Genomic DNA, 14,756 nt, shown 5'->3' with positions numbered 1-14,756 from the left:
GAACTAGTAAGGACTCAGTGGTTTTCTGCCCTGTCTTGCAGCAGAAGATTTAATTTACTTCTAGGAATATGTAGCAGCTAGCATTATATAAAATCCTATTAAAAGAGTTAAACTTTTTTTTTTAAACAACTGGAAAATAGCTCATCTTTAAGTTGTTCAGCAGCCATGAAAATTACACTGTTTTCTTATTGCGTTTATTGATCTCCCAGTGATTTAATTTACTCTTAAAAAACAAAAAGCTTCTTTGCTGTAGTAAAACTGCCAGCCTAATGAAGTGGTTCTTGTACTTTCAAGTCCAAAATAGTGATCTATCAATTAAAACTATAAAATGAACCAGTTTTTCATCAGTATTTCCTTTAATTTGAGAGTTGGAATGTTAGATAGATCCTAAGCTACAAAATTCAGGAGCATAGGAGAAGACATTCTTAGGGATGATTTTCACAGGAAAATTTGCTTCTCCTCTCATTTCAGAAAAGATTGAGGATTCTAGTTTTGTTTTCTTATTAGCTGGGACATCCTACTTGAGGAAGTTGACAGCTTGAAAAGCTTATGGTCTGGATGATGATGTTAATTTAGGTAAGTTATCTTTTAACTAATTTAAGGTCTATTTTTATACAAAATTTTATTTTTATTGAGAAATACACGCTCAAGAATGGTTATTCATTGACTTTATACAAACCACACGCTGTGGAAGCACAATTACCAGGCATAACCTGGTAATTCACAGATGTTTTTAACAGAGCTCACCACTCTGTTTTCAATGAATTTAAGGATTTCCTCTGTCTGTTGTTCTGGAAAATATAAATGTGGTATTCTTAATAATGAAAGAATTTTAAAACAATGCATTACATCTATTAAATGTAATGACTTCTTGGCACTGGTAGATAACTTCACTATTTTACAGCTTCAAACAGCAGGAATCAAGTTAAAAGCTCTTTTTATTGAAGGCCAAAGGACTTGAAAAGGCAAGTCTCGGCACTTGCTGAAGATGAAAACTTTTCACTCAAAAAAATCCATGTGACCAGTTCTAAACCTGAAGGTGCGTCTATCTACCAGACACCTTATCATATGAATGAAAAGGTGTACTGATAAAGCACATGAAAAAGCTTCCCCATTAACAGTGTGACATTTTTTGTGTCTCAAAACAATAAGGAACAAAAAAGGAATGGTTATTCTGCTTAAAATAAGAAGTGCTATAAGCACAGTGTCCTGACCACACCCTACTTGGAACTACAGCAACTCTTGACTCGTTCAGTTCAGGGGGGCAGGATGTGGGAGTGTGGGAGGGAAGGGAATACTTAATCAAGAGAAATGGAACAAGAAATCATGGCTAGAAAGGTTTTCACCTAGGATGGAGAGGTCTTAGGTTCCAGCCCCTATTATAATCAAACCTACTGGGTACCATTTGATCTTCCAGTATAAACTAATACTTTACGAACAACTTCTGAGAAACAAACATATGAAACTATTATGAAATAGATATTCCATCTGTCTTCCTAAGATAACATGATCTACAAAAATGAGAAGAACTTCATTGCATGTAGTCACTGTTCCAAGTAAGATTTATAATCTGTCCTTGAGCACAGACTGGAATGCAAGATTCCTCCTTTAAATTATGTGACAAATCATTATCGTATAAACGCTGGGTTGCACTTGCTTTTCCTATAAAGTGCAACACTTTAAGGTGAAAAATATCTCACAGGTATATACAGTCTGGTAGGAAAAATGCTGTGTGTAACAGGATGTGTAGGTTTAAACATTCTGCTAAGAAAATTGAACTGACAGTCCCACATCTCAACTGTGTACATCCACAGTACAAGTCAGTGGATGAGCACAAACTCTTAGAAGCAGCATCCACTACTGCATTTTACATTCTGTCTGACCTGCTACACTTGCTCTGAGATGGTCTGCCAGATCCTAATCCTGTAACAGAGGTTGCTAGAGAAGGTTGATCAACCATATAGTGCTCTATTACAAGACAAAATTAACTTTTAACTTAATTTTTATATATAAGAGACTGTATTATTGGGTTTCAAAATGATGCCCCTCTCATGAATTTTGAGTTAGGTAAAATGAACTGGTACTAAAACTATGCAAATAATCTACTGAATAGAATGAAGGATGCCTGCAGAAGCAATATAAGACACTTCCCCCAACCAAATCACAAATTTTAAATCTAGTTCTTCAACAGATAAAGTATTGATGCATTATATTAGCCTCTTCTTAGTTCTAAGCATTTAACCTTAAGCGGAATTTCTCAAAATCTAGAAATTGAGATTAACAGAACCATTGTGAAAAAGAAAGCCCTATTGTTATAATCTAACGGGAACTGGCTCATATGTGTATTCACACCTGAAATGGAGAAAATATTTGCAAATGTAAACTTATGTACTGCAAGTAATTAGGAAAAAAAAATAAGATAAATATTTTAAAAGCCTAAGTTGGTATGTTCTGGTCATAGGTTTCCAAGACAATATTGACTAAAGTCATTCATGTGCATGCCTGCTACATGAATGCACTCAAATGTATTCTTCTGCCACACATCTCATATTGATTCATCTCATAATAAAAGCATGGTGCTTTTGAAATCAGTGTGTCTCAGATCAGGCCACATAATTCAGTAAATCCTTATTTATTTACTAAAGCAACTGAGATACATAACTATGTCACAGAGCTATCAATTCTGTATTGCAAAATACAGCCAAATAACAAAACAGGAAGTCAAACTCCTGTAAAAGTCACAGCACTTAAAATGCATTTCTTGCAGCTGCTTAAAATGTAGTGTACTCAGTGACTGGGGCTTTGTTGGAGCAACCACACAAAAAACCCAACCAGAAATCAACTATAGTACTAAAGAATCATATTCCAGTATTTCTTTCTTACACTATCTGTGAGCATTTTTTAGGGTTAATGTTGAATATACAAATATAAATATACTATATACGGTATATCTATTTTATACTATATGCTACTATTTATTCAATAAAATGAAAGGAAAAAAACAACCCAGAAACTGATTACTGGAAAGCACAGTTCTTGTCAGTAATTAGAGAGATCTATCCTTTTTCTACTTAAGTTATTGGTTTTACAATTAAAGCATGTTAAGATCACTGGATTTCCACTCATCATTGTCTGCAAACCGCAACTGTTCAAACAAACAGTGCTGCAGAATTTTTGAAAAGTGTGCTGTGTCTGGCTGAAATGGAGCTGATTTTTTTCATGGAGGCCTGCAGGGTGATGTGTTTTGAGTATGAGATTAAAACAGTGTTGAGAGAAAAACCAGGATATCTCCCTCATAACAGCACTAAAGAGGAGCAGACACCCAAAATTTCTGGGTCACTTCCCCTCCCTGTGCTGGATGAAGAGGTTGATGCTACACGTATTTCTAATGCCCTCTAAGACTTGGCTACTTCAGCTATTCATTTTCTGATCCACGTTCTCTTTCAGACAAACTTGGCTTCTCCCATGATGCTCTTTTTAAATTCTTTTTGTACCCATGTGTGGCTTTGAATGCAGTATCTGAAGCACCTGGGAAACATCTTAGTTCCTGACTTGAACAGTTTCCTTAGAAAAATATGTTATTCAGAGACTGCTTTGCACAGGTCAGGTGAAAGATGGAGATTGAAAGAATATTGCTTGCTTAATGCCACTAAGAAAAGACAGGTAAGGGGTGAGGAATAGAAATCTAAGAGCTATAAGAAGTGGAGTGAAACTAGGTCAGTTAGGGAAAGAGTGAGTGAGCTGACCATGGATGAGAAAAGAGAACTTCTTCAAGAAAACATTTTCCTCCCCCTCTCCTGAATGAGATCATAGTCTCTGTTTTGTTCATCTCCCTCTTTCTTGAACCTCAGGAGAAACTGTGCTTTTATCCTACACCTTTACTTGAGGTTCAGGCTGAAATAGTGTGTGACTGTGTCTGTCTCATTTCCTACTTGAACCACCCATCACATGGTTCATGTTCCTTGCTGTGGAAGATCATCGTAGGGGTAACTCTTTGGTTTCAGAAACTTCTCCTTAGGTATTCCCAATGCAGAGACAATTATTCAGCTACTGTAGCCTTTCTACCTCATAATTGGCATTCAACCCTCCACAGTTCCCTTTCATCCCTGGCACCTAATTTCAAGAAGTCATCATGAATTTAAACTGAATGAGTGCCTGTAGCTAAATAAAAATAGGTCTCCTTCCACAACACTAATATGCTCCCACTGTATGGGTCTGTGTACTTTGGGTTTATCTTTTACTAGATATTACCTTTCCTAAGTTATTTGGAGAAGTATCAATTCCTTCTACCATCAAGAGTATCTGGCAGATAAAAGCAAAAGAAGAGTCAAAATAACAAACTAAATGTGTAGTATGACTACAAATTTCTGTGGTTTAAGGATGTCTGCCAAATTTAGGTCATGGATATTTGTCTAAAAAAGATAATTAGCAGACTGGAAAGGAGGGCAAATTGATGTACTCTATTTCCCATGCACGTCAACTCTTCTGTTGATGACAAAGTTTGGAATAAAAAAAGTAGGGAAACTCCAAAGCTGACACAAGGTCTAATTAAAACACATCACTTCTTTGAAATAGTTGACTATCCAAGATGGCTTCTATGCCACCCTTACTATCAGAGTAAGTTGAGGGTTTTTTTTATTATAGTCAAAAAAGTCCCTTGTAACAGACATCCAGAAAGCATATTTTCAGATAGTGTTCATAAATGCAGTCATCAACTCCATTTAAAATGCTGCCAGAGTCATCCACCTGTATGCCAGTTTTACATGCATCTCCAAATATATGGAAATCTATATTTTCTCAGATTTGTTTGCAGATGTCAGATTCCATTTTTATGTCCTGGATAAACAGCAGTTGAAAGTGAGGGAAGTCCAGTACATTTAACTGTAACATATTCAGTCTGCTTACTTAAAAAGCATGGAAGAGGCTTGGGAAACAACGGACCCAAATTTATGCACGTATGCAGAAACTTAATATGTACATATATGTATATATATGTGAATTCACACATAACCAGATGCACAGTAGCCTTATCAAAGAAAAAAATTCTCCAAACTCTGGTTCTGTCAAATTTAGTAAAACAGGTAAATTTGACTCTTTTGGTATATTTTATATTTTTTTTAATTATTATTCCTGTAGATTGACAATAAATGTATATCTGTAATAACCTATTTAAGTATATATACACATAAAAATACACATTTTTATGTTGATTTCCAGGGGAATTTTTAAAAGAACTTTTGTTAGGAATACTGACTCTCAGTGAAGATTGTATTCCTGAATAGCTCAAGTTCTCTAGAAAAATCTCAAATATATTGTACAATGAGATAAAAGATGAAATGTATCAATGATTCCTCCAAGTCAAATAACAGAACTTTGGGTTTGTGATCTTGTCTGTGCTACCCCCACTCCATCTGCCCAATAAATTACACAGAGTAAACAGCAGAGAACACAGTCGGCTTATTTTAAGGATAAAGAACTACTGAAACCTTGTTTAGATTAAAAGGCAGCAGTTCCAGGGAGAGTAAATCCATCACAATTTATATTTAGCTTCTACGCCACCCTTCTCACAGACCAAAACCTCAGGTTACATTCTCCTCTTTTCTTTTAAAGTACATCCAACCTGATGTCAAACATTCTTTACCACATTTCCTTTAGCAACTGTAAAATTCCATGCCTACTCAGAACTCTGCCAGCAATGATTTAATTAGCACTATTTATTTTCTTTGCCAGATTTTCTTTTTTCTAGAGTGCACAAACAGCCTCAGTTTTACCTCCCAGGAATACAGTTTCTCTGTGTACATCAGCTGCTAAGGACCCATGACGTTCAACAGAGCTATCTTGGGTTTAGATTTTACCTTCCCCTTTACTTGGCACAGTAACTCTGGAATCAAAGATTTGTTTTACTGGCTGTTTCACAGAAAGAAACAAGATGATCCTATAAAATCACTTAGCTTTTCTTGGAGGAAAAGACCTCCAAAACCATCGAGCCTAACCACTAATCCAGCACTAAAAAGTCCACCACTAAACCATGTCCCTAACTGCCACCTCTGCACAACTTTTGAACACTTCCAGGGATGGTGACTCCACCAGTTCCCAGAGCAGCCTGTGCCAGGGTTTAGCAACCCCTTCAGTAAAGTAATTTTTCCTAAGATTCAATCTAAACAATCTAAGGTAATTTTCTTTTGTCCTTTCAAGTACTTGAGAGAGTGATAAAGTTCCCCCCCCCAGCCTCCTTTTTTCCAGATGAAACACCCCTAGCTCCCTCAGCAGTTCCTTGCAGGGAAAAAATTCCTCTTTCCATCCTCTTGTCTTCCCTAAACAAGAGAGTCTGATCCAAACCAGGCACCTTTGGAGCTACCAGTAAACAAACAAATAAATAATTGGGTGAATTTCTCTGATGGCAGCCAAGTAGTCTGTCCTTTCACTCTATCAACAGTACTGTTTAGAAACACCAGCCAAACAGAATCTATGTATGGAAGGAATTCTCTTTTTCTTAGGTGACATATTCATGGCAGAATGAAACTCTGCTATGAAGTTCTGCTAAAAAGTATTTTTACAGGATACTGTGGAAAACTTAGAGCCACTAAAACCTATGTTTTCCTTAGTTTGCTAAAAAGAAAAACACATTATGAACTGTACTTTCAGTATAGTTAGGTATAATACCTATATAGGTATAATACTTAATGTGTTAAATTAATGTGTCTTGAATTGTATTGCCTGATTTCAACAACTACAAACATCTGCAACAAGACTTGCGTAAATGAGTGGTGTTCTGGGGGTAGTCTTAGGGTCTGTTTCACTGCAAATTTATTAGTCCACAAGAAGGTTTTTTTATGTAATATGTTCTGCAAAACTTAGAGCCAAGTGGCGAAACCTCAGTTAAAATTAATAAATAAGTAATTCTTTTTATGGCACCCTCTGTCTTCAAAGCACAGTTTCCATTAACTCAGGGCTCAATTAGGCAAACCAGGCTCTCTGCAAGCATTTATGTTATGACTTATCTTCCAAAAAAAATCAAATTCCCTGGTAATCCTGATGCTCTTGTTTGATTAAGATACTAGAACTGGTAGAATTTTTTCCATGAATGAGGTAGGAGCTTGCTAGCAAACAGGAGAAGAGATGTTAAAAGGAAGGACACTTCGAAAAACATTCTTTTCCCTCCTGCTAATTCTTTATTATTTATTTTTATAGAAAACATATGGAGAATTTTATATAAGCTTAGGGATATAGTTATTTTTCTATTTCATGTTCCATTCCAATGGTATGGAACTCCTGTGGTAGGAGGTTTAAATTATTTCTACATGACCCTGTATTAATTCAAACTCTGTACCTGAATTTTCCTCAAAGGAGGGATTTGTAGAGATACAGGATGTCTAGCCAGTGACAGCACTGCTCCTAGAAAAGCCACAGTGCTGAGATGGAAAGAAGAGGTGGGCTCAGGAGTCAATCCTCTGCAAGGTCTTCTTCCTTCTTCTACCTTGAAATTCCCAATACCTTCACTCTGAAGATATCAGTGAAGTGTCCAGGGACAAAGCCCCAGATTTTTAACCTTGCACACCTCTACAAAGAAGAAGAAACAATGCCTACTAGACTTGCACTTCCCAGAAGTGCAAAAATACACGGACACTTTCTTCTTTGCATTTGAACAGAATATACCCAATCTTCTTCACATAGGTAAAATAAATAAAGAGTAGAACTATCAAAGCAAAGCTTGTCACATAACTTGAGGTTTAGTTGAGTCTTATCAGAAATTCTGGATAAGATAGAAATTGAGGTTTGTGAAAATGCAACTGTTCAGACCAAGAGTACCCAAAAATAGAGGAACCAAAGCTTTTGTAATGTGACATGAGGCACAGGCTTGTTTTCCACAAGGAGATTTTTTTACTTTGTAACCTGCCTTGGGTTCATTACATTTATAGTTACCTTGGGAACAGGGAGAGCAAAAGAACCAGAAAATATTATATTGCTATTTCATAAAGCATTGTCCCCTACTCTAAACACATAATTCATTTGGCTACAAAAAGTTTGTAAAAAACATTGGTTTATTAGTTCTGTATTCTATAACTTTTATTAACTATTAAAATATAACTATTTCTATATCTGAAATTTTTAAACCTTCCTGTAATAGTCTTTCTCTTTTTTTTTCCTTGTTTTATATCTATTTTCCCTGAAGTGGAAAACATTGGAACCATGCCAAACTAAGAAAATTACGTAGAGAAACATTTTGAAATAAATAACATTTAAATATTCTTAATTTGTTCTTTAATTTAAGTCTTCAAATTTTAATTACCTTTTAATTAAAATTATTCTGCATAGACTTCTAACTTAAAAATCCTACTGTATTAACAACAACATATAAATTACTGGCACTGAAATACCTTTACATTTAACAAAAAGAAATAGGAACTTTTACAGTGCTTCACCTTCTCCTCCAGGAAGAGATTAATTCTGTCCTAAAATCACTTATTTCCCAGCATTCACATGGAAGAGTCAAATCATTTCATACATAACCATCTAACTGCAATCTAACATTGGCTAACTGCATTGCAGCAATGAATTTATTTATTGCTAGCACAACATTCACAACTCGCTCATTACCACTTTGCTGTCCACTCTTACTTTTCACGCTGAAAAAAAGATCAACTCTGTTTTATCTTAACCAATATATATCAAAACCATACGCTAAAAACTCAATCAGAAATAATTCTTTGAACCCCTTAGGGACCTGGTTAGTTCCTCAACAGCACATCATTTTCCAGTCCGTCTCATAAAGCAAAATGAAGTAGAACATAACAACGGTAGCCTTACCTGAGTGCTTGCGGAAGAGAATTCCCATCCCTGCATTACAAATACATAGAAACAGTGCAAATTCTGAATGAGAAAGGATACATTCGTATGGCTCCTGTTCTTGTTCCAATTGCCAGAATTTTCTGAACTGGGTCAAAAGCTAAGGCAGTGGGTAGGTAAGGAAAACCATGGCGAACCGTCTGAAACAGAGCAAAAGAGCAGAGTGAGTGAGCTGCAACCATGGAGAACACCATGTTTTGTGCTTCTGTTTTTCTGTATGTTGTAGCATTTTCAACACATTTCAAGAGAAATATTTAAAAAGATGTGACACACAGACAGTATTTTGAATACAGAGGTGAATTCTGTTCACATGAATTTCTAGTTACGCTTTTCACTCAGTAATATTTTTAATGGTTTTATTGCAACAAAGTAGATTGTGAAGTGTATGCTATTATACAACTGGTATATATTGCTGAAGTGGTATACTGAAAGATAACCTTAATATGCAGGGCAGCTGAACTGAAAAAAAAAAGACACATAATATGCCTTCAAAACACTGTCAGAAACAACCTCAGCCTCAACAGAACAGCTCCAGCAGAAAGAAATGGAATATGTCCAGGGGAAAAGATCCAATAAACCAATAAAGTGAATCGAGTCTATGAGGTAAAACCCCTTAATATCAATTTAAAAAACAAAGACGCCAGAGAAGATGTTCTCAAAATGAGCAACTGAACCACTCACCCTTTCTTAATCTTTATATATAATACTATGCTTTTAATTCTAATTTTTGCTGAGATACTTTGGGGAATAAATAAGCTGAGCATGATACAACACATCCTTGAAGGCTGTCTCAGTATTTTAAGTTACCTTAACCTGAAGGTTATGACCAACACGAAGTGCCCAATTCTTATGAGGAAGAATCTGATGAGGGAGAACACTAACATAAGAGTAAAATTGAAAATAACAAGACTAGACTATAAAAATACACATAAAAATTTACTAATAATTAAATTTGTGTGTGGGGCTGCTTACCTAAAATGGGCACAAAATGCTATTTTTTAGTATAATAATGAGGGATTATATTATTTAACAAAATAAAACCTTGAACTCTAGGACTGACTCTTTTTTTAGTAAATTGTAGCTGGAGAGGAAGTATTTTGAACTGAATGAAATTTAATGTTTTAAGCTATTTTCCTCTCCCTTGAAATTATTTAGTTCAAGAACTATGTCTGCTGAAGCATTCAGCAGTCCCTATAGAACAACTTCAACAAAAGGGACTCCTTAATTGCGGACCTGTTGAGTAAAAGGCAGCTGATGACTCCACAGCTGTATCACTCCAACTCCTCCATTACAGCTGGAAACACTTGAACTGATATTCACAAGCAGTTTGGGAACAACCAAATGTATGTTTTTCAGCAAATAACCTCTTCCTGAAAAGAGACCTTACTTGTCTAGTATCTTAATTACTGCTGATAAGGGAAGTTGTTTAAAGAATGTCTAATTATTAGTTTCTAGGCTGAAAAAACTCAGCGGCATATGCTACTTCACTAAGCTGTAGAAAAGTAACTTACTTTTTATGTTAATATAGGCATTTATCAATGATCTCAGTTTTGTTTCTGGTTTGGTTTGCTTTGTGTTTTGGGGTTTTTAAACTTTCTTAACTGTCAGGATTACTCAAATATAAAGTTTTTTATTCTGATATCCAAGCCGGGACCAGACTTATGCACCCTACAAATGGTTTTACCACTCATGTCACAAAAACATCAGGAATCATGGATTGTATTATTTTCTAGCATGTTGAACATGTAGCATCACTAATCTGCTATAATATTTGAAATTTCTGTATTCTGGTGAACAAAGGTTCTCCCTTAGCTGAAAAAACTATGTATTTCACCAATTATCTTTTTGTTAATTATTGATTTTAGAAAGGCTCTCTATAATAAAGCGTGAATTCCTATTAGTTCCAGTCACAGTAAGCTTCTCTGATGTTCAGACAATACTGGAGTTTTCAGTACTATTTTTAAGATCTGAGAAAGCAGAGATAAATGTTTTTAAAGACTTATTTGCATCCTTGCCTACATATTTAGGATCTGCATGGTGTTTTCAGTATTTCTGCAATCTAGACTCAGACTTCCCATTTGGAAATTTTAATTGGGTCCTGTATTTGAGACAGAACCATGTTTTAAAAGAACAGTGATGTACATCTTTTCAGGATCATAGCTCAGTACAATTTTTGAACTCTAGGATTGACTCAAAGGTGCTCTTTCTATGTTGCAGCCATTTTCCAAATTTGAGTATTTACACTAATTCCAATTGGGAGGTTTTTGTGAATGCAAAATTCCGCCATTTGTAAAATATTTTTTAAAAATTGTTGAAATCTATTGAACATCCAAGTAAATTACACTTTTCAAGTAAAATATTTACATTTATTAGGGCTCCCAAAGAACAAAACCATTTTGGAAGCCAAGTTATGCATTACAGAGGGCAGAAAAAGATGTCTCTATAACTCAGGGTTTGGCCCAAATTAGAGTAGCCTCAGAAATGATTCTGAAGATTAAACCTATTCAACAAAAGAACATGGAAAAGCTGTAACCCTACAAACTCACAGGTTCTTGCCCTCAGCTTTGGTCCAACAAAAGCTTTTTGGTCCTTTTTTTTTCCAAGGACTCTGAGAAAAATTGAGACGAAAAGCCAGCACTTGGAGCAGGCTTTTCAGCTGTGCATTGCTACAGCTTGAGTGAACATGAGCCTAAGGATGAGTAACAGTTCCAGAACTGTGCCTGGGCTTTCTTACAGCATTTACTTATACAGATGAAAAAGAAGAGAAGGCTACAAAATTAACTTGATCCTAGGGTGACAAAAAACCCCCCTAAAAACATACATTCCTATTTTATCTGAATTGTGTCTAGTAGGAACAACATAGAACAAAACTATCAACGGTGCTCAGAAGCACAAAATGAAGTAGTTGGGGTCAATAGCAGGCAAAAGCAGAAGTATGGTTGAAAATCAGTATGTGTTCAAAGAATTATAGAGGGGCCTAACTACCCCAAATACCCCAAGAAAGAAGCTGACAAGAAAAAAAAAAGTGAGAGCCAAAAAAAACAACAAACAGACAGCAGATGGAGCCAGGATTGCTTTTCTCCACATTATCCAGCTTCCTTTTATGTTTCCTCTTTGGGCACGCTGTCTCTAGAGGCATTACTGTTTCCGTGCAATATGCAAATAATTTACTTGAAACAGAACAATTACAAATGCAGATACAATTTCAGCATAAATCTGTGTTCAGCTCAGTTATTTTCTCTTAAATTCTCTTTAAATAATTTTAAACAGCGAATTGCATAAATATATCATTAAAGTAATCTTTATACAAAAAATTTACCTAAATTAATATAGGAAATTGATTATTCGGGCTTGCTAGTAATCTGCCAATGAACATTTTAATATCCTGTACGGAACAGAATGGTCTTTCTCAGTCTAAGATACGATGATATATTTCATTAACTGAAAAAAAAAAAATTGCACTAGCACTAGTACAATATCCAATATAATTGTTCACATGCTGCATAATGCAGTTCTTCAGTATAAGAGTTTTCTCATCTTTTATTCTGTGGTGGTTTAGGTCAGACTTCAAAGACACCTTTTTAGTAAAAGAAATTATAACATTCTCTAAATAGCTCCAGAAAACACAGAACTAGATCAGATTTTAAACTGTACCAAGTAATAAATAGGGTTTATAGTCAAAAATGGTTTTGACAATTTGCACAAACTTAAAATTTGTAACTTTTCTACTAATATTTTATAGATACCCTGTTTTATTTAACATCTGACAGCAAAAGTGATTTACTTAGGTAAATAATTTTTGAGAATATGTATATTTGTTAAAATTTAATTACGTAGTCTAAACCTGTAGAGTTTACATCCAAACTGCCACAAACACGCCCTATGCAAAAATGTCCATGAAGAATTGATTGGTTTACAGAGCAGAGGATGAAGCGTTGACTGAACCCTCTCCAGCCTCCTGCTCAGCTATGTAGGTAATTAAAAAATGTCAATGATGACAGCATTTTCATCACTTCTAAACTATCTTTAGTATTGTGGTGGTCCAAGAATGTAGTGATAAAAATGAGTGTTTATACAAATGAGCTGCCATGCGTTACATCACTACAAGACCATGGCGTCACTCATTTATGGCTCCCTGTGTCTGTAATCTCTGATTGGTAAGACCGATGCCTCCTCATGAAAAATGGAAAGAGGACAAGGTATCAGCAGGCTTCCAACCAAAGTAAACAACACAGGAGAGATAAATTTTTTATAAGTTAAATTTTCATTTTTTGAAGTAATGCTTTTTGTAAAAATCACAGCTTAGCTGCAGCTTTTCAAACCCAAGTTATTGATTCCATCTAGCTCCCAACCTCTAATAGGAACCAGGGCTTCTGAGCATGTTCACAGAATATAAAAAACTACCTTTTCTTTTTTTTCTTTTTTTTTTCACCCTAGGTAAAGACACCCACAGATACTTCTGTTCCTTGGTGTGAAGCTAGAAACAGTCATCTGGGAAAAGCCATTTACAGAAGGGACTCTGAACCTGTAGACTGGGAAAGCTGATTGCTGTCCCTGGCAAGATGGTAAAATAAAGACTAACAGAGCACACAGATAAAGATTGCTGCAGAAGTCAGCAGAGTTTCTTCAATGAGAAATCATGTCTGACTAGTACTCTCTAATTCTATGAAGCTGTCAGTGTGCAAGTAAATAAAGGGGATATGAATATACATAAGTTTTCCAAAAGCCTTCCAATAACATTCCACAGCACTCTTATTAGAGAAACAGAAGTGTCATGGGACTGAAGAAATTTCTTTTTGGACTGAAAGCTGGTTACATCACAGAAAACAAAGGACAGAGTTTTATGGATTTTTTACCGTGAAGAAAATTCACAAACAGAGTTCTCCATGCTTGGACCAATTTTATTCATTGTCTTTAATGAACTATAAAAGGTAATGAACCCTGAAGTCTCTGAGACCACAGCTCCTTTGGATAGTGAAATTCAGTACTACTGCTGACCAGCTCCTGAAAGACTTCATTAGAGTGACTTAAGTGGGCAAGAAGTTGATAAATGAGCTTTAGTGTGGATAGATGTAAGATATCTAGAAGAAAAAAAACCAAAAAACTTAATTAGATCTGCACAATGATGAATTTGGAACTAGCATTTGCAACCCAGTGAAGTAAATTTTGGGCATGGTTGTCACTCCTCTGAAATATATGGTTTAATGTTCAATAGCAACCCCAAAAAGCCAAGTAATATTGGACATCATGAAGAAGGACTAACACAAAGGGAATCATTCTGCTGCTACAGAAAACCTGTGTGAGCCCATTATTTGAGAGCTTTATGTGGGGGGATGTGACTAGGAATTACATAAACAAGGTAAGCTAAACAAATTTGGCAAAGCCATGGAGGCATTCAAAGGAAATTAAAGATTAGTTTAAAATGGGGACAAAAAGTGGGACAAATTCATTGACATGATTGATAAATGGATTTTAAAAGGACCAGCTAAAGATACGCCCTGTGACATATCAAATCCAGTGACGGTGGATGATGGGGGATTGGAAAGGGAATGGACTGCAGAAAGTGATGTAACTTATTACCCTCCCTAAGTGACAATTCTGCTGCCACTGTCAGAGACTGGCTGCTGGGAGATATGGACCATGGCTTTGTCACAGCAGGCTCTTTCTTAGGAGCTTATTATCCTCGCCAGTAGCAGTGAAACAGAGAGGAAGAAAAAGGAGATTGGTATTGGTGGAGAAAAATACAGTAAAGAAAAAAAAAAAAAAAAGGAAAATGTAGGCACAAAAAAAGAAATGTTACTGAAATAGGAATATTGGGACAGGAAGAAAAGATATGTATAAGAAACAAGCAGAATTTCATAATATTTCCCTACAAAAACTGCTGGCTGGCATAGAAGAATAATACTTTT

At 35.6% G+C, this 14,756-nt stretch overlaps 1 protein-coding gene across 7 annotated transcripts in view; it reads right to left on the bottom strand.

Annotated features, from left to right (window-relative positions):
* Nucleotides 1-14,756, bottom strand: part of STXBP5L (syntaxin binding protein 5L) — a 179,095-nt gene that overhangs the window by 153,095 nt on the left and 11,244 nt on the right. For all 7 annotated transcript variants that reach the window (XM_040054644.2, XM_040054645.2, XM_040054646.2 and 4 more), the window contains exon 2: nt 8,890-8,987. In XM_040054644.2, coding sequence (XP_039910578.1) covers nt 8,890-8,987 — 98 coding nt within the window. The remainder of the gene's footprint in view (nt 1-8,889; nt 8,988-14,756) is intronic.

Source organism: Hirundo rustica, chromosome 2 (assembly GCF_015227805.2).
Source record: "Hirundo rustica isolate bHirRus1 chromosome 2, bHirRus1.pri.v3, whole genome shotgun sequence".
Classification (NCBI taxonomy): domain Eukaryota; kingdom Metazoa; phylum Chordata; class Aves; order Passeriformes; family Hirundinidae; genus Hirundo; species Hirundo rustica.
This window is presented reverse-complemented; position numbering and strand designations above follow the sequence as displayed.